This window comes from Cervus canadensis, chromosome 20 (genome assembly GCF_019320065.1).
Source record: "Cervus canadensis isolate Bull #8, Minnesota chromosome 20, ASM1932006v1, whole genome shotgun sequence".
In the NCBI taxonomy this organism is placed as follows: domain Eukaryota; kingdom Metazoa; phylum Chordata; class Mammalia; order Artiodactyla; family Cervidae; genus Cervus; species Cervus canadensis.
In genome coordinates this window covers 6734736-6758927 of record NC_057405.1, presented here as the reverse complement: position 1 = coordinate 6758927, position 24192 = coordinate 6734736, and the positions used below count along the sequence as shown (strand labels likewise).

At 34.3% G+C, this 24192-nt stretch overlaps 1 protein-coding gene across 5 annotated transcripts in view; it reads left to right on the top strand.

Moving 5' to 3' along the window:
* The window catches only part of EPHA7 (EPH receptor A7), a 201957-nt gene that overhangs the window by 170771 nt on the left and 6994 nt on the right, over positions 1-24192 (top strand). For 2 of the 5 annotated variants that reach the window (XM_043439571.1, XM_043439569.1), the window contains exons 8-15: positions 4320-4428; positions 5030-5085; positions 9410-9535; positions 10378-10563; positions 11159-11220; positions 12989-13198; positions 13904-14053; positions 23541-23734. In XM_043439571.1, coding sequence (XP_043295506.1) covers positions 4320-4428; positions 5030-5085; positions 9410-9535; positions 10378-10563; positions 11159-11220; positions 12989-13198; positions 13904-14053; positions 23541-23734 — 1093 coding nt within the window. Of the gene's footprint in view, positions 1-4319; positions 4429-5029; positions 5086-8087; positions 8934-9409; positions 9536-10377; positions 10564-11158; positions 11221-12988; positions 13199-13903; positions 14054-23540; positions 23735-24192 lie in introns of those variants that run through there. The other 3 variants (XM_043439572.1, XM_043439570.1, XM_043439573.1) reach the window with 2 other exon arrangements.

The window sequence follows — 24192 nt, the reverse complement described above, 5'->3', positions numbered from 1 at the left end:
TTTATTTTTACTTTCGTCATCTCTTTTTTCAGTTTTATGAAATATTTCAAGCATAGTAAATAATGTATTTAAAGAATATATGAAATATTAAGAAGAATAATTAAATATCTCTGTATATGCCACTCAAGCTTAAAAAGAGTACCTCACCAAAATCTCAAGTCCCCTTTACCATTTGGTGTTTTATAATGCAACATAGGATCATAACAAAAAATACACGTAACTAGAGTGTATCACAAATAAACAGATGTATCTTAGGCTGCACGTTCCAGTTTGCTGTCAGAGGACAAGCTTAGAACAGCTTGACTACCACTGCTGGTTGTTCTTCAGCTAGGTTGAAGCCTCAGGGTATGTTTCTGTATTTTGAAAGCTTTTTATTTCTCTCAATGTTATTCACATACAAGGTTCACCTAGCTGTTACCTCCTTCTCTCCTTGCCAATCTAATTTTTCATGGAACTCTGCACAAAAATTAACTTAAAATATTATATGATTTCCTTTTTTCAATTTTTAATAGGAACTTTTTTTAGTAAATTAAATCAATCGAATTTTGGTTAAAGAGTTATTTTGATTTGGGGAGAATATTTTTCTAGATATTCTAAAAGTTAGAATAAATTGGTATTATTTTACATTACTTCATGCTTAGTAAGTTTGCTAACAGTAGTCTTTTTTCAAAATATTTTGTTATATTTTTAATTGAGCAGTAACTCTGGCAACCTCAAATAATAAAACATATGTCGAAATATATTTTAAATGCAAATCAGTTATATAGAATTATAAACACAAAAGTCATCCATTGAAAAAGATTTCATATAACTTGGTGTGATAAACTTAATATCAGTATTCTTTATTATCTTTTTAAAATGGAGTATGTAAGATTAAAAATGAGAATATCTAAGTTCAGTGGCCTCCAAAACATTAGTCTTTTACTCTATCAACATTTAAACATTTGAGTGGTCTTCTGTTAAATGTGTTCTAGTAGTTTTCCACTTAGACTGATCTTCTGATATTTGACTTTGTAGTTTCTAATATAATTAAACAACTTAAATTATTTTTTCATATTCTAATGATTAGTTCAAACTTAAAGAAACACCAGTCAGTTATACTTACCCAAACATTCTGTATCAGTTAAAGCTTGAGTTTAAAAACTTTAAAAAATGAGTTTGTGTATTTTCCTGACTTTGTAAATTAAGATTATTGGGCCAAACTATTACCTATTACCTACTGAGATTCATAGATCTTGTTTCGTTATTTAAAAATGAAACTAACACTCATAGAGATTGACATGAAGTAGTAGAACCCAAATGAGCACATGAAACTAATGCTAAAAATGAATTTTGCGTTAGAAAGGATTTGGTGATTTTTATCATCAGAATATTTTCTCCACTGGAAGGTAAAGTTTGATGAAAGAGCAATCCATATCTCCCATTTCTTACTTTAGTCTTACAAGTGCCTAATATAGTGCTTGACACATAGAACACACTCATTAAGTAGGCAAGAAATGAATACTTCACATTAATCAAAAAAACCAAATTACCAGTATAAGTTGAAGCTAGTAGAAATATCCTTGGTTTCACATTTCAGCTCTGCCATGTCTGGCTGTGGGACTTTGGATGAGCTATTTCTCTGTGCCCAAGTTGCTAAGAGAGTGACAGCCAACTCTCAGAGCGATTGTGAAGACTGAATAAGTTGATGTACACAAAGTGCCAAGTACAGTGCCTGGCACACAGACAGCTTTGAATGTCAGCTTTCATTCTTTAGTACAACTATTCTCCAGTGTTTTGGTCTTGGGAAGCCTTACAAGCTATTAAAAAATACTGAATATCCCCAAATAGATTTTGATTATTTGGGTTATATAAATTGATATTCACCATTTTAGAAATGAAAACTGAGACATTTTTAAAACACAGGTATTCACGACACACATTTCATTAGCCGTCAGAATGATGACATTATCGCTTGTCATCTAAGTTCTGGAAAACTCAACTGTGCACTTGTAAGCATGTGAGATTAAGTGGAAGAGGCAAATAACATTTTATTATGTGAAAAGAGTTGACCTTGCAGATTCTTCGGAAAGCTTCTGAGGTTTCCCAGACATGCTTTAAGAACTACTGATGTAGCACACAGGTTCCTGTGCTAGGGATTAGGGATGCACAGACACATAGCACATCTGATGTGCTCAGTTAGTGAGAGAGACTGTCCACAAGTTCTGGCCAAACAGGTAGGCACTGGCGGAGGGCACGGCCCGCTGCTCCCGTAGTGTCAGGAAACAGTGACTCTTGTGCTGTGAGGAGGGCTGGGAAGAGCAGCCACCCAAAAGAAGTTACTTGAGCACTGATTGGAAAGGGAATTTAAACTTATTATTCCATTTTGCTATGTCCTAAAATCCCCTTCTACACAGAACCACTGCCACCAATTTTACAAGTTTTAAACTGTGGTGTAGTGATTACGACATATAAATTATTTTTAAATGTATTATCCATGTAATAGATGAAAATATGAATCATAAATTGTGACTATCATAAGATTAAAGTGTGATCCTAACTATATCTATAGAAACATACAAGTAAATATTCACAGCTTCTAACTCACCATTCACCTGACCAGTTTTCTCACTGGAGTTGTGTTTCTGAAGCTAGGGGCAGAAGGGAGTCTAAGACAAGCAAAGAATTAGACCCACGGGACAAACTGAATGGAAATGATTTCAACACATACGTGTTTAATTTTTTCCTTCCTCATGAGGAAAACTGCTCCCTTCTTTTTCCTCTCTGAATATGTATTAAAAGAAAGATAAAAACAAAAAACAACCAAACCAAACCAACACAATTACTTGAAGTCATCTTTTCTCTGTTGACTAATAGGCTGTAATTCAGAAATTAAAGCCTTAAAGTTGTTTTCTTTTTCTTCTTTCTCCTTTTCCCTTGTTTCATTCTCTCGGGGAGCAAATCAGCAGGTCCGGACTCAGGGAGTGTGTATAATATCTCTTTTCAGAAACTTATTACACTGGAGCTATTTTTACTGTCTTTTCAACATAAGAGCTATCTATAGTTAGCATAAGTATACAAAATTAAGAGACAGGTTGTCAAAAGGAGGGAGACATAGATAGAGAGAGAAAGACCAATAAAAAAACAATAACAACTTTATGCTGCCTGTTGTGGCAAGACTCATTCTGCCTACATATAATTTACTGCTCTAGAGACCAAGCAAGTCCCTTGCCGCCACTAAGGATGAGTAGTATTTTCCATCTTACCTTAAAGTTTACAGATGTTGATTGTTTCAGAAATAAACAAACTGTATTAGTTTTCATTATATTAGATATTAATCTGTAACTGAATCATCTATTGGAATATACATTTTCATTGTTCTGCATCCATTTGGTTATTTTATTAGGTTTATACTAGTATTGAAAATAGAATATTCTGGGGAAAATATGACAATTGTGAATTGCCAGATAAGTAAAACTTCACTAATTTGGAAAAATACAAGTGAGAAGGCCATGTGACTTGATGAAGAATAAGAATCAGAGGCTGCTTTAAAGGACATGTAAACATATACTGCTCCCAGAGAGACTCTCAGAAAGGTTCAGCTGGGCTTGCCTTAATGAGCGTAGAAGAATCACTTAGCATTGTACAGGAAGTGTCTACAATTAGATAATGCTAGAATGTTTTTTACAGTACTTGCAGAAAGTTGGCTCTTCCATAAACAGCCTAGCTCCTCTGTAATCTTAAACTCTCAAATGTGTGCATTGCATAATTTGTCAAATTAATATAAGTAATTCTGTTTGTTTTCCTGAATTAAGGAGACTTATAAATTCATATTGATTTGCTATGATTACATCATGATTTTTATTCTATATTGATGATGTGAGAGATAAATCATTTAAGGTATTTTGAAAATGGTGAGAGTATGTTATTTGGGTTCTTTTTTTTTTCCTTCACACACCAGGAAAGCAGATACAGAGGGATCAAGTACCTTACTGAGGGGAAAAATGGGGATTTACTAGCAATTGTAAATGAAAAATCTTTATCTCTTGGATCATAACTAAGTATCCAACAACCAAGCAGGGGATCACCATTCGATAAGGCATTTTGCAGGGATCTTTTCTAGCTGAAGAATATAAAATAGATGAAAGTATTGTGCTTACCACTTACTTAAAATGTAACAAAATAAACGTTTATTTAAATTTGTTACAGTAGAATACATTTATTTAGGTTAAAGGTGAATTTAATAGCATAGATATCTTGCTTGTAAGATTTTGTCTAATCTGTCAAGTTCTTGAATAGTATGGAGTATTTTATTGAGCCTTATTTTTTTCTGTTTACAGCTACGGCCGTCTCAAGCGAACAGAATCCTGTGATTATAATTGCCGTGGTCGCAGTGGCCGGGACTATCATTCTGGTGTTCATGGTCTTTGGCTTCATCATTGGAAGAAGGTAGAACACAAATTTGTTCTAATCTCTAACATAAAGTGTATTGATTTTTCAGAATTGTGTCAGCCTATTACTTATAGTTTAGTTTAGAATGTTAACTAGTAAAAGCAGTTATTCTTTTGTCTCATATGAAACACTAAAGGTCAATAAATTTTCATTCTCCCAAGGTCAGAAGAGGAATGAGTTGTGTCATTTCTATTGGGTGACTTTTTATTAGTTATTTTCAGAGTTCGATTTTTATAATAAATATAGGAGAGACCTGGGGAAAGATTTACTCTTTTAGTTAATGGTTTGTGGAAGCCATTTAAAACCTGTTGTTGCTGTTTTTCAGGGAAAAATATAAGCAAATATTCACTCATTGGTAAATACAAATCTGTGAAATAGGTCCCTTCTACAGTGTCTCATACTTTATATTCTTTGCATTTTTCAAATCATGTGAATTGCTATATTTTTATTGAGTTCAGAACTATGGACAGAAAGTTTATGTTTTTTGTTTATAGCTCTAACTAGCAAGTTCTTAAGTAACTAAGATATATCATATGAATTTTAAATACACAAAGCTAGATTATTGATTGAGATCATCAAAAATTTTATTTTTTTCCAGGCACTGTGGTTATAGCAAAGCTGACCAAGAAGGGGATGAAGAGCTTTACTTTCATTGTAAGTGTTTGGCTTTTCTTTATTTATTTACCCCAGTTAATACAGAAATCTGGTTGTCAGTATTGGCATGAATAAATTCCTGATGCATCAGGCTTGAAAATATACCATGAGCTCAAAATGTTGCTTTAAAGCACTTGAACAAATATGTAGAATGAAAATATAATGTGAATTCTTTAAAAATATATTCAGAAATGTAATCTCTCATAAGAAGTTTTAATATAACTGAAATGATGTTCAGCAGCTTTTATGTCACAATTATTCCTTTTGCAATCTCTGCCCAAGTGTTTCATATCATCCTAATAACGATTCATTAAATGTTGCATGTGCCCATGTTCTAGCTCAGGAATTCATTTCAAGTTAGAAGGATAGGCCCTTTTTTCTACCCAATGAGTGATGCTATAATGAAAGACTAGACTAAGGAGCCTCTCTCTGTCCATCTGCTATAAACTTGCCATCACAGGTGGATATTTTGAGACACAAAATATCAGAGGATTCAGTCCTCTGATGTTTTCCTGTGGATTTGAGCTGCCTGATTCTTAAAGTTCATTTTAGAAATTATATCAGAGCATAGCTCAGGGAACCAAAAAAATAGATGCTCAACTGCATTAATCTTATTGTTGTTGCACATGGATGGCAAGTGAGACCCTGAGAGCTTTGAGAGTATACGCTGACTTGTTGCAGCCAAAGTAAAATCCAGTGGATGATGCTCTTATCCAAATCCAGTATTCCTATTTTTAATCCTTGAAAACATTGAAAATAATTTTATGTATAATTTTTCTTAGTAACCATACTCTTCACTAAAATTTCTCATGGGTAGATAAATTTCCTATAAATAGCATAAGAATGACATCTATTTTTATGTTAGTCATCAAATTCTTGTGTCAGTATCTAAGAAGATACTGTCGCGTTCCGCTTCTTAAGTCATGGGATGATGTAGCATCAATCAAGAAAGTGTGTGGTTGAAAAAACACAATGTGAACACCATTATTACCATTCCTAAGTTTCTTCAGCATGTTATTAATTGTTGAACCAATAATTCCCTTGACTTTAGTTTTCAAAAGAGAAGTGTCTTTACATAATACATATTCAAATCAATGATGAAACTGTAGAATTCAAACCGCTGAAGGCAGGGAGGGTGTTAGGACTCTAAAAATTATAGTAAAAGTTATGACCAGAGGGGGCTTTATCATGATGATTAAGTGTCAGGACCCCTCACTTTTGCAGACTCCTTTCAAGGCCCTGGAAGAGTCCTAACAAGTTATGTGTAGAATCTTTTTTCTTAAAGAGAATATCCCAAATTGTAGAAGGTTTAAGCCTCACTGAACTTAAATCTACCCCTCATTATGACTGAACACATGTGATTCTATGACCCCTCTCCTGGGATTATTGACATACTCCTAATGTTGGTGCTTCCTCTTGCTAACAGGCAGTGATTTTGTGACAAGTCCCAGTGATGAGAGTATCATAGGCTATTTATAGCTAAAGGATATGCAGAAAAAGTGGAAGTTATATTTTTTTCTCTTTCTTGACATGAGAGAATGCTTTTAACACTTCCCCAGACAGGAAGGAGAGGATCAAAACTTGAATGCCTTAATTTTTGTGTCGTTTGTATATAGATGACAGTAAACATGTATAGAAGAGAGTAACATAAGACTGTAGTTCCTGGAATCCCAGATTCTACCCATATGTGAATAATTTGATGGAAGAATCATTTAATAATACTTTAATCAGTATGTCACTTTTCTTTGCTTATTGAGGATATCCAAGACATCCCCAAATGATCAAATACTGCCTCTTAGTTAATTTGCTTTTAGCTTGCAAGTTCATGCTGAAGGTAAATTAAAACATGGCTTGCCTAAAACACGTTGTATAGCTTTCTGCTAAACTATCATCATTCAGTTTTAATATTTTGATGTCATTCCCTTTTTTCACACTTGACATCCAGTTTGTAACTAGAAAAAATAAAGCTGCGTGTTTTACCTGCTAACATAGAAAAGATAAACTGGAACTTGTTGTATATATAAACAGTTTTCATCTCTAGAGCAAAATATCAGTGGTGGTTTTAAGATGTTCAGCATTCATGAGAGATGTAAATGAGATATTAAAACACAAAAAGCTCACACTCTTAAATCAAGATAAGCAACAAACCAAAATATTCAGAAACTGTGTCAAAATTGTTATTTTAAAACATCCATTTTTAAACGAATAATGAAAGAAATACACTTAAGATATCCTATCTTGGTAAATCCTTGATATTTTTGAATCCCCCTTTTTACAAGGATATCTTTTGTCATTTGATGAGAACCAGGCATTTTATTTGATTTTATGACTGTATTTACAGTACATAAAGTACAACACTGTGGTCACCAGCTATTTACAAGTTGGTGTCCTTTTATTCTTTTAGTATACAGACAATTTTCTTGGGTGCTAAGACACCAGATTGAATTTTTACAGAAACATGAAAGCAACCATTTAACTAGCTTTTAGAGCACTGAATTTAATAGAATATCCAGTCGTTTGTATCAGGTGCCCTCCACTCTCCATGGCCCCAAGTGCTACATTTAAAGATATAAACACAGTGGAGGAGTTTAGTGAACCAATTCCAATTTACATTTTGTTTCCTCCTACCATTTCTTCTAACAATGTCTTCGAATCCAAGCTGGGCAGTATTTCATGTTTTTATGCCAAAATTGCTCTGGCCTGTCAAAATGTTTTGTGACAACTTGAATAAAGAACCATCAGAGACCCGTTTGAGATGCAGAAGGTTACCTCCAATCTAGCTCCCTTATCGCAAAATCAAACAAAAAAAAAAAAATGAAAGAAAGAATAAAAAGGAGAAGATGGCTCATTCTCCATCTGCCTGCCAATCTAGGAGGTTAACCTATTGTTTTCTTCCCTTCTCTCTTTTTCTCTTCCCCCCCTCTTTCCTGTACTCCTTTTTCTCTCTTTTCTCTTTCTATCCCCTCTCTCTTTTCTTCTTGTGTTTTTTTTCTCATGTTCAGCTTTAGTAACAAATGAGCATCTGTCAGTTTTATAAACTGCAACAGTAATTGTTTAAGACAATCAATTTTGGATAAACAATCAACTACAACAGAATAAATCAAGATTTTTAAATCCCATTTTTCCTTTATACATTCTGCTTCTTTTTGTTTGTTATGTGTTTATTTTAAAAATATAATTTCAAGTTGATGTGATGACATAAGCACAGTTAGGCTGCAGTGTAATACATAAAGAAATATATTGTTCTCCAAATAGTAAGATTTAATGAAAAGATTGTTCAGTGGCTTTGTTAAAAAACAATAAAGTTTTTGTTTGAGGATATAGTGTAATTATTTTCATTGCATTAATATAACCAAATATATGCCTATCTATCTTATCTTTGTCTTTAACCAAATGATCAGATTTGGAATACATTATTGTAATTGATTTAAAGTTGACATAGCATTATCTGTTACCTGCATGCTTCTGGGTGCGTTTTAAGACAATTTTAACTTTTAAGATGATTCTATGTTGTTTGAATCTTGACTACCTTTTCTGAGGTGTATTGACTACCTCCTCATAGCAGTTAAGAACTTCCAGAGCCTTATAATTGAAAGTTCATATAAACCATTCCTCTTTCAAATTGCTGTCATACATGGTTAGCAGATCCCAGGAATATTGTAAATTTTCTAACTTTATTCTGCATTTTGTACATTTGGCTTCTATTGCCCTTCAAGGTGAAGAAGAAACTGTGTCTTTAGTAGATTTCTCTCTGGTTTTGTGATAGCAGTCCCTCACAGCTTGTATTAATTTTATGTATATGTCAACGGTGGTTGGTCTTTAAAAAAATAAATCAAAAGAATAAGTAAGATGTCTAAATGTTTTTAATATTACTGTCAGTGTAGTAGGCTACCTGTAAATGAAATGTCTTCTTTTCCCAGTGTATTAATTTGATTGATTGACTGACTGATAGATTTACAAATGTGTTTCCAAGTCCATTACAAACCTCAATATGGCTTGAACTATGCCATGCTAGCAGTGAATTTAATTAAACCTCCAGTCTGATAAGAGTCATGTCAGAGAATTTTGGTGCTGTCTTTTGTTGATTTACTGGAAAAGCAAGTCAGTTAGTCACCTATGAGCTGGATCCTATGTTACCTATAGAAGCTTGCAGATAATACCTATACGCCTGCAGACTGAAGTAGTCTGTTAAAACTGCTGTGAATCAGGTGATGTGGAAGCAAGTTCACTGTTCCAAGGAGCACTCTGCATAATGAAATTCCTGGGCTGACTGCACAATAAGTGCTTTGCTTCATCACAGTCATGCTTTCTTACATCATTACAGTTAAATTTCCAGGCACCAAAACCTACATTGACCCTGAAACCTATGAGGACCCAAATAGAGCTGTCCATCAATTCGCCAAGGAGCTAGATGCCTCCTGTATTAAAATTGAGCGTGTGATTGGCGCAGGTAAGGCTGTTGTAGCTTCCTTGTTCAGCTGTTCCATTTAGCCAAGATCGAAAGTCATACATCATAATGACAGGCAAATAATTATACCTCAAGTATAGAACCTTTGCATTTACCTGAAATGTTGGAAGCAATGAGCCTGTACTTGTTTATGAAATCTTAAGAAAAAAAGTGAAAAAGAAGCATGTGGTGCAGAGAATTGTGTATCTTTTGTCTCTGTTTGGATTTTTAAGATATTGTTCTATTGTAAGCTATTTCATAATAGTTCTGGCCCATCCAAGATATGAATTTATATTTAAAATAATTAGAAAGTTGTGAATATTGCTGGAATATACATCCTCTGACTTGATTTATCATCTTCCTGCTAAGCGTTCATTTTTATTATTTTTTGTTATATTTGTAGCTGTTGTACTATTTAATTTCATGTAGAAAATTAATATGTATTAATTATTTAAAAGGAAAATTATTTTCTATGTGTACAATGTATCTTCACAGTAATTATACATTTTTGGATAAAGTCCCTTACATCTAGCAAACCTAAGTACATAAGAATTCCAGATGTTTAAATCTTTCAGAAGTATTGGTATTTCAAGTCCTGAAGACAATAGCAGTATGCAGAATTTGCTAATGTGCCCTTATACTCCCATAAACAATGTACATTTTGCAGTGTATTTCAAACCTAATTGTTGTTTCTGAAAGAGTTTTTGTTAAGCCAGTTAAAAAATTAGCAGTTTGTGTAACAGTTTAAAAAAGTTTAAAAGTGCTTTTAAAGAATTTAATGCAGTTACTCTGAGAGAGGAGATATTTCAGTAATTAAAACACACCTGCCTGTTCTGTTACTCTAGGAGAATTTGGAGAGGTCTGCAGTGGCCGTTTGAAACTCCCAGGGAAAAGAGACGTTGCAGTAGCCATAAAGACCCTGAAAGTCGGTTACACGGAGAAGCAGAGGAGAGACTTTCTATGTGAAGCCAGCATCATGGGGCAATTTGACCACCCAAATGTTGTCCATTTGGAAGGGGTTGTTACAAGAGGTACATATTGACAATATATTTCATTCACCAGATGGACTTGTCAGAAGTCAGTGTTATTTCACAGATACTAAAAAATCAAATTGTAAATACACTGCATATTTTTCATGAATTTTTCCTTGGATGTGTAGCTGACTAAAATAATTTTCTTTTGTGCTCCCCTCTCAGGCAAAAAGTGGATAAATGAATACTGGTTGAGAATTAAAGAATAAATCTGATAGATGGAGTGACAGATATTTTCATTTAGCTTCAAAAGTCATAAATGGAGTACAGTTTAGTCTTTCCATTTTCTGTAAAGTGTCATTTTCTCTGACTTTTGTTCACAAAACAAGAGTCAGAAAAACACATTAACTTTTATTGTTTAATTTTATCAATCATGACTATGTTCCAAACAGACAGTTAATGATTCTGCATTTAGCAGCAGCACTAGAAATGTTAGAAATACTCACCACTCACCCAGTCAGTCTTTCAAAAGAGCACTAGGTATTTTATCTGAGGTGAGAAACAGAATAAATCTGAAGTTTACGTTACAGCTTTGGAAGCAACACTTTTTTTTCCCTTATATATATATATATATATCTTTTTTTTTTAATTTTAGGGAAGCCAGTCATGATTGTAATAGAATTTATGGAAAATGGAGCCCTAGATGCATTTCTCAGGGTAGGTAACAAAATTATTCTGCCATTCTAAATATACTATACCTGTTACCAATGTAATTTTCTGAACTTTTCTTTGCAGTGTAAAATGTGAACGGTAGAAACTTGAACAGGTCACAAAATTGTCTTTGAAAAGCAGCTTTAAAAAGTCTTAAGACTGGATTGAGAAAGATTTTTTGAGCATTTAAGCAACATAATGTCATTTTAAAAATAGTTTCCATTGATATATTACCACAAATATTGAGGATACTGGAAGCCCTGTAATTGGAATACTTGTTGTAGATAGCATTTGACTTTTTCAAATTTACAATTATAAATGAAATACAGAGGTAATATAGAGAAAAAGTGAGATAACCACTCAATGTTGGTAGGACTCTGTTCTGTGGAACCATTTCTACTATAGTGTTATATGAACATCAAGCTTAAAATGATGAATTATTAACATTTTAAAGTATGTTATTTTTATAAATAATAAGTTCTGAACATACATATTTTTATGTTCAGACTTTTCATCTCAGAATGTGAGAGGTGTTAACCTTTTTCAAAGGGCGAAGAGAAAATAGTAAGAGGAAGAGAACATGCAGAGGTCATACATGATCTAGAATGGAACATTCAATCCAGATTAATAAGCATTTAGAGGATTTTGATGTGCGTGCTATGTCTTGTTAATATGCATAGCTGTCAACTTTCTAGAAGAAAGCATCACTTAGCAAATTCGTCTATTCAGACCGCTGTCGGCTTGCATCGTATTTGGAATTCAACTGGAGAAATCTGTGGGTTAAAAATAGGTTGGAAATACATGGTGGCCAGTTGGTTGCAAAGAGTTCTCAATCCCATTTATTAGCACATCTACCTCAGGGAATCTTTGTGGCAAGTAATATTCCAACCTACAGCACAACAATGAAAAGTAGAAGATGAAAACAGTCAGCCGGTACAATCCCTTTTACCTCTTAATTTCTCTCCATTTTTACTCAAAAATTTTTTCACCCTTCCTTTTTTTACCATTTGGAGAAAAAAATCTAATATATATGTCTTCATCCTTTTATATATTTTTAGACTATTTATATAAATTTTTAGCAAGTTGGTAAAATGCTTAGCTGTCAGGGATTTTTTTTTAATATTCTATTCCCTAACCTCCTGACGATCTGTGCTTTTATTCTGGGGCTTCCCTGACAGCCCAGTTGGTAAAGACTCTGTCTGCAATGCAGGAGACCCTGGTTCGATTCCTGGGTTTCTGCTGGAGAAGAGATAGGCTACCCACTCCAGTATTCTTGGGCTTCCCTTGTGGCTCAGCTGGTAAAGACTCTGCCTGCAATGTGGGAGACCTGGATTCGATCCTTGGGTTGGAAAGATCCTCCAGAGAAGGGAAAGGCTACCCACTCCAGTATCCTGGCCTGGAGAATTCTATAGACTGTATAGTCTGTGGGGTCACAAAGAGTCGGACAGGACTGAGCGAATTTCACTTTCACTTTCCCTAACTTTGACTTAAAAATTAGCATATACTTTTGGATTTGCGTGCTCTGAAGCTATTATTAATTAATACCAGTTACATATCAATATAAATAAATGATTACTAGAACTCTTTTATATTATTTGACTATCAAGTTAAACCATCACCTGTTGTTTTTCACAAATGTCTATATTGTGTAGAAAATTAAGTAGTAATTCCTCTTACATGACAGAAAATCACTTATGTGCAGACATTTTTCATGGTAATTTTTTTCTCTTTTCAAAGTATGGTTAACTGGACTTTCATTTTTGTCTTCCTGTAGAAACACGATGGGCAGTTTACAGTCATTCAGTTAGTAGGAATGCTGAGAGGAATTGCTGCTGGAATGAGATATTTGGCTGATATGGGATATGTTCACAGGGACCTTGCAGCTCGCAATATTCTTGTCAACAGCAATCTTGTTTGTAAAGTGTCAGATTTTGGCCTGTCCCGGGTTATAGAGGACGATCCCGAAGCTGTCTATACAACGACTGTAAGAAAAAGTCTATTACTGCACCTCTTCATATTCCTGCCAATTTTCCTACCAAGAAAGCAGGGCTTAATAATACAAAACGAAACAGGAGAAAAGAGACAAACTGATCTCTACCTTTTGTTGTTGTGGCTTTTTTTCCTTTTGGAAGAATCATCATCACTTTTACATAGACTAAGAGGAGAAGTAATGATAAGAATATCAGTGGCTTATTTCATACTAGGATGCTTATATGTATATAATATGCATATACAACTTTTGGTTACTAGTGGTTATAGTTGTAGCAGAAAAATATAATCCCACTTTTTACTCAAGATTTTAAGAAAATATTAGCTATGCTAATTCTTGTAAGTTTCCAAGATTAGAAAAAAGGGAAATACATGAGGAGTTACTTGTATACGGTTACTCCAATATTTCTTTCCATTTTGGTAGTTATTTTACCCGATTTGTTATTGTCGTTTTGACTAGACTCTGGCCCTACAGCCACGTAAGTCCTAATTGATTTGCCTTAGAATTGAAAACTTGACCATGACATTTAAAAAGCAAGTTAGTAACTTTAACTACACTTGGAGAAATTCAAGATGAATAGACCCGATACTGCTGAACTGTCAACCAAATACACAGGCATTTAGCTTAGCTTTATGGTTCTACTATAAATGATTTATGTGTCATTATACATACCTAAAATGTCAATTTCTTTTAATACAGGGTGGAAAAATTCCAGTAAGGTGGACAGCACCTGAAGCCATCCAATACCGGAAATTCACATCAGCCAGTGACGTATGGAGCTATGGAATAGTCATGTGGGAAGTTATGTCTTATGGAGAGAGACCTTATTGGGACATGTCAAATCAAGATGTAGGTGTTATACTACTTAAACAAAAAGGATTTAATACATTAATATTCATTTTATGGGAACTTATAGGTAATGGCTCATAAGAAGAAACTTTTACAGATCTAAAAATCATGGTTGCTGAGTTTTCATGATTATTACCACAAATTATCACAATAATTACTGTAAATTAGTGGTTCAACTAATTTTCTTTTGTCTTCATTTTGAAGAATTGCTTTATCTTTTTCATTTAAATTCTCTGGATGTAATAGAAGCCGGAAGAAGATATTTCTTTAATAAAAGTAATGAAGCTGATTATTAATAAAAGTAACAGCTATAGTGGGAGAATCACCTGAGTAAAAGATTCATTTATGGAGGGGAGAGAAGGAAGGCTGTGTTTTATTTTGTCTTTGAAGCTTATCTTTCTTTTGCTTTTAATTTCCTGATAAAATCTGTTTAAATTATGTTGTTGGTTGGTTTAGTTAAATTTTAATTTCCTGAGATAACCTAAATTTAACAACCAATATGTGTTTCATAGAAATATTTTAGAATATAATCACAATGGGAACATCTTGGGAAATTTCTTTTAAAAATGCAACTTATTAAATGTGTGTTCTGTTACTAAGGCAACAAGTACATTGTTAACCTTTGAGAAAAGAAACTGATGATAGCTCTCTGGTGTGTACCGCTCACTCCAAGAGACCGTTTATAAAACAATATAGCATAAGGGCTTCCTGGTGGCTCAGACGGTAAAGAATCTGCCTGCAATGCAGGTAGACTTGGGTTCAATCCCTGAGTCAGGAAGATCCCCTGATGAAGAGAATGGCAACCCACTCCAGTATTCTTGCCTTGGGAATCCAGGGACAGAGGAGCCTGGCGGGCTACAGCTCCTGGGGTCACAGAGAGTCAGACACGACTGAACGACGAGCATAACAGTAGCATAAGTGCAACTAAACATTTACTTCTATAAGTTGGATTTTATACAATTAACATTTTTGTAAGGCAGAAACTTACAAATCCTGTCAGGTTCATGTGCCTTTATTGAAAATGTGAGTGAAATTTAGATAGAAGTAGAGTAAGTGTAAAATCTAGGAAGGCACCCTGCATTGAACTGGAAATATGGAAAAGACCTTGCTTCATAGCTGAGAAGAGAATTCACCACGGGAACACTTTGGAAAGTGCAGAAACAAAGGCTTAGTGAAGTGTATGTGGACCAACTGAGTCACTGTCCTATGACAGAGATCCGTACATTATTACTGATCTGAAATGAAGAGTATATGTGTGTGCTAAGTCGCTTCAGTCATGTCCACCTCTACGACCCTGTGAACTCTGTCCATGGAATTCTCCAGGCAAGAATACAGAGTGGGTTGCCATGCCCTCGTCCAGGGATCTTTCCAATCCAGAGGTTGGACTTGCGTCTCTCGAATGTCCTGCATTTTCAGGCAGGTTCTTTACCTCGGGCTCCACCTGGGAAGCCCCTGAAATGAAGATTAGGTTGGGGCAAATTGATGAAAAAAGTGTTTTAAGGAGTTTGGAAATGGTAAACATGCATGCTCTTGAAGAATAGAGTAAAAAAAAAAAAAAAAGTGGTGCTTGAAGAAAGTCTATATTACCATTGAGAAGAAGCATGTGACAAGCAAACCAGTTTGAAGTACTGAATTCTTGAGGTATTATAAGCATGCATAACAATAGAAGCTGACTAAGGTTAAAACTGAGTTATTTTTCAAAAAAGGATCATAATCATTGTTATATAAAATTAGTATTTTTGGTTTTTTTTATTTTAGAATTTTCTCTATCAAGTTCCTATGTTTCTTAAAACTAGTAAGTTATTTTTAGACAACTAAAATCAGATTGTTTGTTGGAAAGGTGATTTTCAGTACTTTTTAAAACAAATTTCTGCATTGACTAAAAAAATTATAGCCAAAAGAAGGAGAGGTTTGAAAAAGTCATTTACTATTTCGAGTTGAATAATGACATAACACATTTTTATTGGGAGGTTTCTTTTTTTTTTTTTTTTTTTCTGGTTTTGGTTTTTTGAAGATAAAAGTCTGAATGATGAGTCCGTTTGACAGAGGCAAAGTTGTTAATATTTGACAGGTCTCAGTGTCAAAGATTTCATGGACTGTCAAAATGTGGGCAAACAAATCCTTGGGGCAGAGAAAGAGAAATATTTACATTCCCTAGACACTCGGTAGAGTTTCATTTCTTTTGACACCTTCCTTCTGTACTAGATTCAAACATAAAGGAATGACAGGAATATAAGATAACTTTAAATTTAAAGTTCACTTAACTTCTAAAAACAAATAATAGAAATGGTTAAGAAAAAAATAAATATCTTCTATTTTAGTTTTTAGAATTCCCATTTGTTTTTCTTGAAAATTAAATATCATAAATATATATTTTATCTGTCAAGTGTTAATATTTTTACTGATCAAATGAAATTTTAAGAGCACAGTGTTTAATTCTGACCTAAAACATTAAGTACCATCTTTCTTCTTTCTTTTCAACTGCAGAGGTCTGAATTATTAAATTATTAAATTTAAATGCAAGAGATTACCTACACAGTTCAGGTTTTATAGTGACATTGATATTAACATTCTTCTTAAAGGATAATATTCATTATTTTATACTTATGTGAAACTGTTATTTGAGCAATTATATATTTCATTTTCAATATGCAAATGGTGGAAAAAACTGGAATTTAAAATAATGAATTCTACTGTAGTAAAAATAATTCTCTAGAGAAAGCTTTTTTACTTGGAGTCTTCAGGTAGGAGACTATGGAGAGACTTAAATGATCTACCAACTCCCTGATGTCTCTGGAAATCCTCTGTTTATGTGACTATATTTTGTTTTTCTGAAAATTATGCTTTTATCAATTCTTCAGAGATATTAATATTTTAAAGATTCAATTGAAAGAATCAAATCACTTTATATGATTTAAATTTAGTTGCTAGAAATTTGTCAAGGATTTTATAAAACCCTCACATTTTCAAATACCTTGGATTATAAGAGACTTTTCTGAAGACATGTGAAACAAGATAAATCAAGACCTAAGTTAATAGTTAAGTTTGTCAGGAACTCCACAAAACTCTGGGCTGAAAACTAAATAAAGTGAGGTTTCTGTGGTTACTCTGAAGAAATCAAAAAGGGGTGCTCCTTATTAATAGGGGGCTTCCCAGGAGACACTAGTGGTAAAGAATCCACCTGCCAATGCAGGAGATGCAAGAGATACGGGTTCGATCCCTGGGTCGGGAAGATCCCCTGGAGGAGGGCTTGCATGCGTGTGGACAGAGGAGCCTGGCAGGCTACAGTCCATGGGGTCGCAGAGAGTCCGACATAAATAAAGTGACTGAGCATGCAGTCCCTTAGTTTCCATAGGACGTTGGATCCAGGACCCTGGCAGACACTAAATCTGCGAATACTCAAGTCCCTTGGATAAAATGACATTGTTTTTGCACTAAACTTGTGAACACCCTCCTGTATACTTTAAATTATCTCCAGATTACTTACGATGCCTAATACAATACAAATATTATATAAATAGGTATAAATACAATGTAAATTCTGTGCAAATAGTAACTGGCATGTGGCAGATTCACGTTTTGCCTTCTGGAATGTTCTGATTTTCCTTTTTCTTTTTGAGTATTTTTATCCATGGATGCAGAATCTGAAGATGCAGTCTCAGGATATGGAGGGCGAATGTATTGTAAAATCAATGAGGCAGACAGTTGCCAGGGGGCTTTGGCCACAATCTACAGAGGGGAATGAACAAGACCGTCTCAAGAAAAAATGATATTCTTATGTATGAAGATACCTACACCCAAAAAGATTTATCCCAGGATTACTGCTCATTGTTTTTCCTGTGCCCATAACATCCATGAGTTTTCACTGCAATAAAAACAGTTAGAATCTAGGCAGTTGCGATTAAAGCCAGGAGAGTAGGCTCTCCCATACATCTCCAGCTTTCATTCTTTAAAATTCGTAGGTGGTTAGCCCTTTTCATTAATGACTTTCCAAAGAGCAACCATATGTGTATAAATGCAGTCAAATAGAAAAAGTAATACACAAATTGAAAATACTTACACTTGGTATTCACAGAAGCTTTTAATTGATTTTATGTCTTAGTTCACATGGGCTTCCCTGGTAGCTCAGCTGGTAAAGAATCCGCCTGCAATGCAGGAGACCCCAGTTGGATTCCTGTGTCGGGAAGATCCGCTGGCGAAGGGATGGGTTACCCACTCCAGTTCTTGGGTTTCCCTGGTAGCTTAGCTGGTATAGATCTGCCTGAAATGCGGGAGATCTCAGTCTGATCCTTGGGTTGGGAAGATCCCCTGGAGAAGGGAATGGCTACCAACTCCGGTATTCTGGCCTGGAGAATTTCGTAGACTATATAGTCCATGGGGTCGCAAAGAGTTGGACACGATTGAGCGACTTTCACTTCACTTTTATGTCTTAGTTAGTCCAAATGTAATTTTCATAGTCAAATTATGAAATTTTAAAATTCTTATTCTATGGATTACTTTTTTTTTTCTGTTTATCATTTTCCACAAAGTTGTTTCTTCTTATTTCAAGGTAGGCCAATACATCATTAGTTTCACTAGTTGGTAGTCATAAGGATAATAAAAGATTAAGCTTTCATAAAGATAGGAGACATAAAGGTAATTCCTTAAAATGGTCCATGAAAAGACATTTGAAAGCTTTGAAAACATAATATGCTTATAACTAAATTTATTCTCAACTAAATTGTGAGCCCTCAACTTTTCCTTTTAAAAGTTATGACTGATTTATTACTTTGATTTCTTTTATATTATGATAGAAAAGAATTGTAGGTTTTTTGGTAAAACTTTGTTATACTTCTGTATGTGGGGTCCAAATATTTAATTGCATAAAAATGGGTCATGTTTGTATGAGGTTAATGAGATGAAAATTGGTACAACAGGAGAACAGAAGCCAATCATGTTATATCATACGTTGAGTTATTACATTCCCATTATCATGGGGTCTGTCCATGCTCCTTTTCCCCTTAATTACAATGGTTATATTTTAGTAATAATACTGAAATACATCTTGGCAAGCAAATGAGTTTGTTTTCTGAATATTTCTTTATATCTCTAGTAAAGGAGTATCCCCTTATGGATAAATAAGTGTCCCTTACAACGTCATTTACCCTGGTCACTTCATTTTCTCCTAGGAATGATCTAGAATTAGAAATTGCTGTCAATGTGTTTCTTTTGTTCTTTGACTCTTATTAGAATACTAAAACAAGATCTAGACAGACAAATCCAAGGGGGTTCTAGTAATTTTACAAAAAAGTTGTTTCAAATGAATTCCATGGATAATTACATAATGCTTTAAGAAGTGAAGGATCAGGGATGTTAGTGTGTGTGTTTTGCTGTTTCCGAGAATATGTAGCTGTTTGCAACAGTGCACTTTTTGTCTTCCCAATTGGAAATATAAGCAGCTCCTAACAGCATCGGCTCTGGTCAGACAGCCTATGTCAAATTCTGTCCCTTCTATTAACAGCTCTATGATGTTTTCCGTGCTTAACTTCTCAGCGCCTCTAATTCTTTGTCTCTGGAATCAATATAATAATACTTGCCTAATAAGGTTTCTGTAAAGATTGAATGAGATAATTAAGACAGTGTTAATCATATAGTAAGTATTCAATAAATATTTACTATAATTCTTGTATCCTTAAAAAGATAAGTTGTTTTTCTGGCAGGCTAACCAAATAAAACCTGCAGAGCCTCAAAGCTTCAGTCCTGCCTGAATCATCATCCCATGAGGTGGGTTTATCTTCAACAGGCTTGCCTTGAGTTATGATAAAACTGCCTTCCCACTGGTTCAGTGATAAGGAATCTGCCTTCCAATGCAGGAGACGCGGGTTCAATCTCTGAGTCAGGAAAATCCCCTGGAGAAGGAAATGGCGATGGCAACCCAATCCAGTATTCTTGCCTGGGAAATCGCATGGACAGAAAAGCTTGGCAGGCTACAGTCCATGGGGTCTCAAAAGAGTCAGATCCAACTCACTGACTGGACAGCAACACCCTGCTGTGTAGAGGCCAAGGTTCCCAGCACACATCTCTGGTGCCTCTGTAGGGAGGAGCATGATTGTTTTAGGAACTTTAGGGTCCCTAAATCTATTGCCAGTTGAGAGCATCTCTTATTTTAAATGTTCTATTTTGCTGCTGCTCCTTTAAAAATGTGTAAACCACTGTATTTTGGAGAGCTAGAAGTGTCATTTTGTATTGATAAATGTTCTCTGTTATAATAATAGGCATTGTCAAATTTCTGTAATGCAGTAGGATAACTATAGAAGCTCATTAACTCTTTCATTCCTGTAGGAGTTATTTAATAGTACTCTACATTAGTCATTGGCACAAAGATTTTGAGACTATATTGTGCTCAAAGCCAAAGAATTCTAATTGGAGAGCTATTGAAGAGTATTATGTTAGGAGAATCATGGTAAGGTTTAGATGTACTTTTAAAAGATTAATTAGAGGGAAATGAGAAAGGAAAGATTTTTCTACTTGCTTTGTTCTTTTCAGGACTTCTGAGAAAAATCTACAAGTGGGAAATAGGCGGTGGTAGAAAATGATAAACACTGCTCCAATCTTATGAGTCTGGGGATAAAGTCCTGTGAATTCAGCAAAATACTGTATATATTCAAATACAAGCAACCTCAAATATGAGGAAAGCCACTCTTTTCCCAGTTAAAAAAAAATGTCCCTCCCAGCTGTTTGTTAGTTGGTCATTTTAAATATATCAAGTTTTGCTAGTTATTCACTTATTCACAACTTGAGCCACTGTTTAAATAACTTAATCCAGCTTTCCAAAGCACGTTACTTTTACTTTTATCTAACTTGTTTAACATAGAGCAGTTTTGAATCCTAGAACAGTAATGTCTCTGGAGTGTTATACAAAGCCACATGAAATTCTTTGCATTTAAAAGTTTTTTTTTAATTGAATTCTTCCTACAGTTAAATATTTGTGATCTTTGCGGAGTTCCCATGTGTGTATGTTTTCTAGTGTGCTTTTTAAAAGGATATTTTATAGGAATTTTTGCAATGATATCCAGCATTTGTAGTTATAGAGTCATAAACAGGAAAAAATTTTAAATTCAGTCATATGACTTTCGTTAGCATTCAGTATCAATACTGATTAAAGTGACTAAAGGCCAAGGTGTTTTCTCCATAGCTTTTATTCAAAATAAAGCACTGATGGAAAAATCCCATAATGTGAGATTTTGTAAAGAGCACCACATGACTATGGGATAATGGCTCCTTTGCTACAAGAATATATATATATGTATATCTTTTCTGTGTGTTCTATGTTAATCTATTACATTTGTGGTATTTTCTACAATACTTCCTCCTATCCCTCCAATACCAATTTAATGAAACAAATATAAGGTAACATTTAAAAAATTGCTGTTTGCAAAATTAGTAATCTTTAGGGTAAATCATATTTAAAACAAAAATACATAAGCAGAATTCATTTACACTAGCCCACTAACCTAATTTTCAGAATAAAGCCATTTCCAATTACAGCGCTGTACGAGATCCATATTGTTGTTTAGTTGCCAAGTAGTGTCCGACTCTTTGAGACTCCATGGACTGTAGGCCACCAGGCTCCTCCGTCCATGGGATTCTTCTCCAGGTAAGAGAAATGGAGTGGGTTGCCATTTCCTTCTCCAGGGGATCTTCCTGACCCAGGGACCGAACCCATGTCTCCTGCAGGCAAATTGTTTACCACTGAGCCACCAAGGAACCCCCAAAAGGTTGCAGAGAGATCCATATACATATATGAAAAAATGCTTCTCTCATTTGAATATATTGTATTTAGGAAGTGGTCACTAATTGACTATACATATAAGAAAGTCTAGATTGTTCTCACTTCAGCTTTTCCAACTGGGATGACTGGAAGTGTCATTAATTGAAAGACTGAGTTTTGGGGAAAAGGTAAAAAAAAAAAAAATCAATTTTAAATAAAGTATGAGGTTACTATGGAAAGTCCAAGGGAAGATGTCTAATAAACTGGTGGATCTACTACCTAGTGATCAGGGGAGAGTTTGGGCTGAGGATTTTATATTTATGAAAACTTTCAAAAATTACTGTAAGTTTATCTCTTTAACTTTTAAACTTTATCAGTTTACATGTATAAATTTCCCTTAAAGAAAAGTGAACACTGTGGTTCTTATACTAAGAATTTTCTCGAAAAATTGTTGATGCTAGCTACTTTGCTTATTCCATCTTAAAACCTCTTATGTTTAAATGTGCTAATTTTGAATGTCAGCAAGCATCTGAAGGATATATTTCCCTGCAAACAATAAGTTCATCAAAATTTCTTAAAGCCAGCTTTTGTCTGCCTACTTTAGTCCTATTTTCTTCAAAAACTCAGGGTTACCTCTTTTTTTTTTTTTCAGTCTTTTTTCCCCCTACATTTCTACTGTTATATTATCATGGAAAGATTGGTTAATCCCCCTTGAATAATATTTTGATTTTTTACAAGTCCTCATTTTGTTTTTATTTTTCTTTTTGCCTTCCTATTATTTTCCCTGTGCTGCTCAGATTTGTAACAATTTCTGATTTTAAAATCTACTTTTGCTTTCCATGTAAACAAAAAACCCAAGTCTAAATAAGTACTTTTTGGACTGATTGCCATGCACAATGCTTATGAAGGCTTATTTTGCACTACCATTCAAAGCTGCTTAAGCTGTTATTAGGCATAAATAGACAGTAATGTACTGATGAAGTTGAACAGCCAGGCTCTCTGAGTGGGCAAACTCTGATTTGTAACCTTTCCCTATTTCCTGGTATAACCCTTTCTCTACTCCATACCCCAAGGATGGTTTCAATCTGCCTGTTTGAGGTCACTGGACTCAGAGTTGAGAAGTGGTACAATAGCTTTGTGAACAATACAAATCAGTTCTAGAACAAAACTGTGTCTTGTAACACTATACACTCCATCAGTGTATGAGCTTCATATTATTTAAAACAATAGTGTGCTTGGAGCATCCTCCGTCATAGTACATTCACATATTTGGATGTCTTATTGAAATAATATCATTTTAACTCTGCAAAAAGTGAAACTTTCAGGGTAGGACTACTTCTGGGTAACTCAGAACTTCTTTTTACAATGAGGAATTCATAAATGTACGGAAAAAATATGTACATGCACAGTGATATACAATAAAATCATTCCATAACATCTTCCCTTTTGAAAACCTCTGGGATGACATTAAAAAATTTTCCATCTGTTGCACCCTGGGTGAACTAAATTGCTGCTCCCTATTGCTGAATTAACTAGGAAATGTCATCATACCCTGAGCTTCATGCACCCCTTAATAACATGCTTAATATTCATGGATGTTTTGGGAAAAAAAAGTAAGTCTTTCGCATAGCAGTGTGCTTTATTCTTATCTGGATAAATCACTTTGCCTCCTGGGCAGTTCATTTTATTCTAGTGGAACCTCAGTCAGTAATATTTTAATATCCTTTTGGCTATTAGGTTATAAAGGCGATAGAAGAAGGTTATCGTCTGCCAGCACCCATGGACTGCCCAGCCGGTCTTCACCAGCTGATGCTGGATTGTTGGCAGAAGGAACGTGCTGAAAGGCCAAAGTTTGAACAGATAGTCGGAATTCTAGACAAAATGATTCGAAACCCAAATAGCCTGAAGACACCCCTGGGAACATGTAGTAGGTAAGAAATAGCCAAGGAAATGAAATCTGGGAGAAATTCAAAAATTCACATGAACCATTTATCTCCACAGCTCCACCCCAACAGCATATTGACATATGTGTTAAATTATTCAAGTTCATATTAAATTTGTTATTTTAATAGAAGTTATTTTTTTCTTTTCAGATGGTTGACCTAGTTAAATCAATTTGAAAGAGACCTATTAATTATTATTGCTTTTTGAAAAATTTAGAATCAATGTCACTGGTCATCATTTTAGAAAAATTTCTCAACTGGATGTGTGTGATTTAGTGGCATTTTGCATTTTCAAACCATTGCTATTACATGTATTTTTATTGCTGTTGCCTTAGTTTTATTATTATTATTATTATATCCATATTATCTGTTGGATTGTTTGGTTTCAGTTTAATAGTAAAATAATTCCATGCAGTTAAAGTTTATAAAGGTAATTCAATATATGA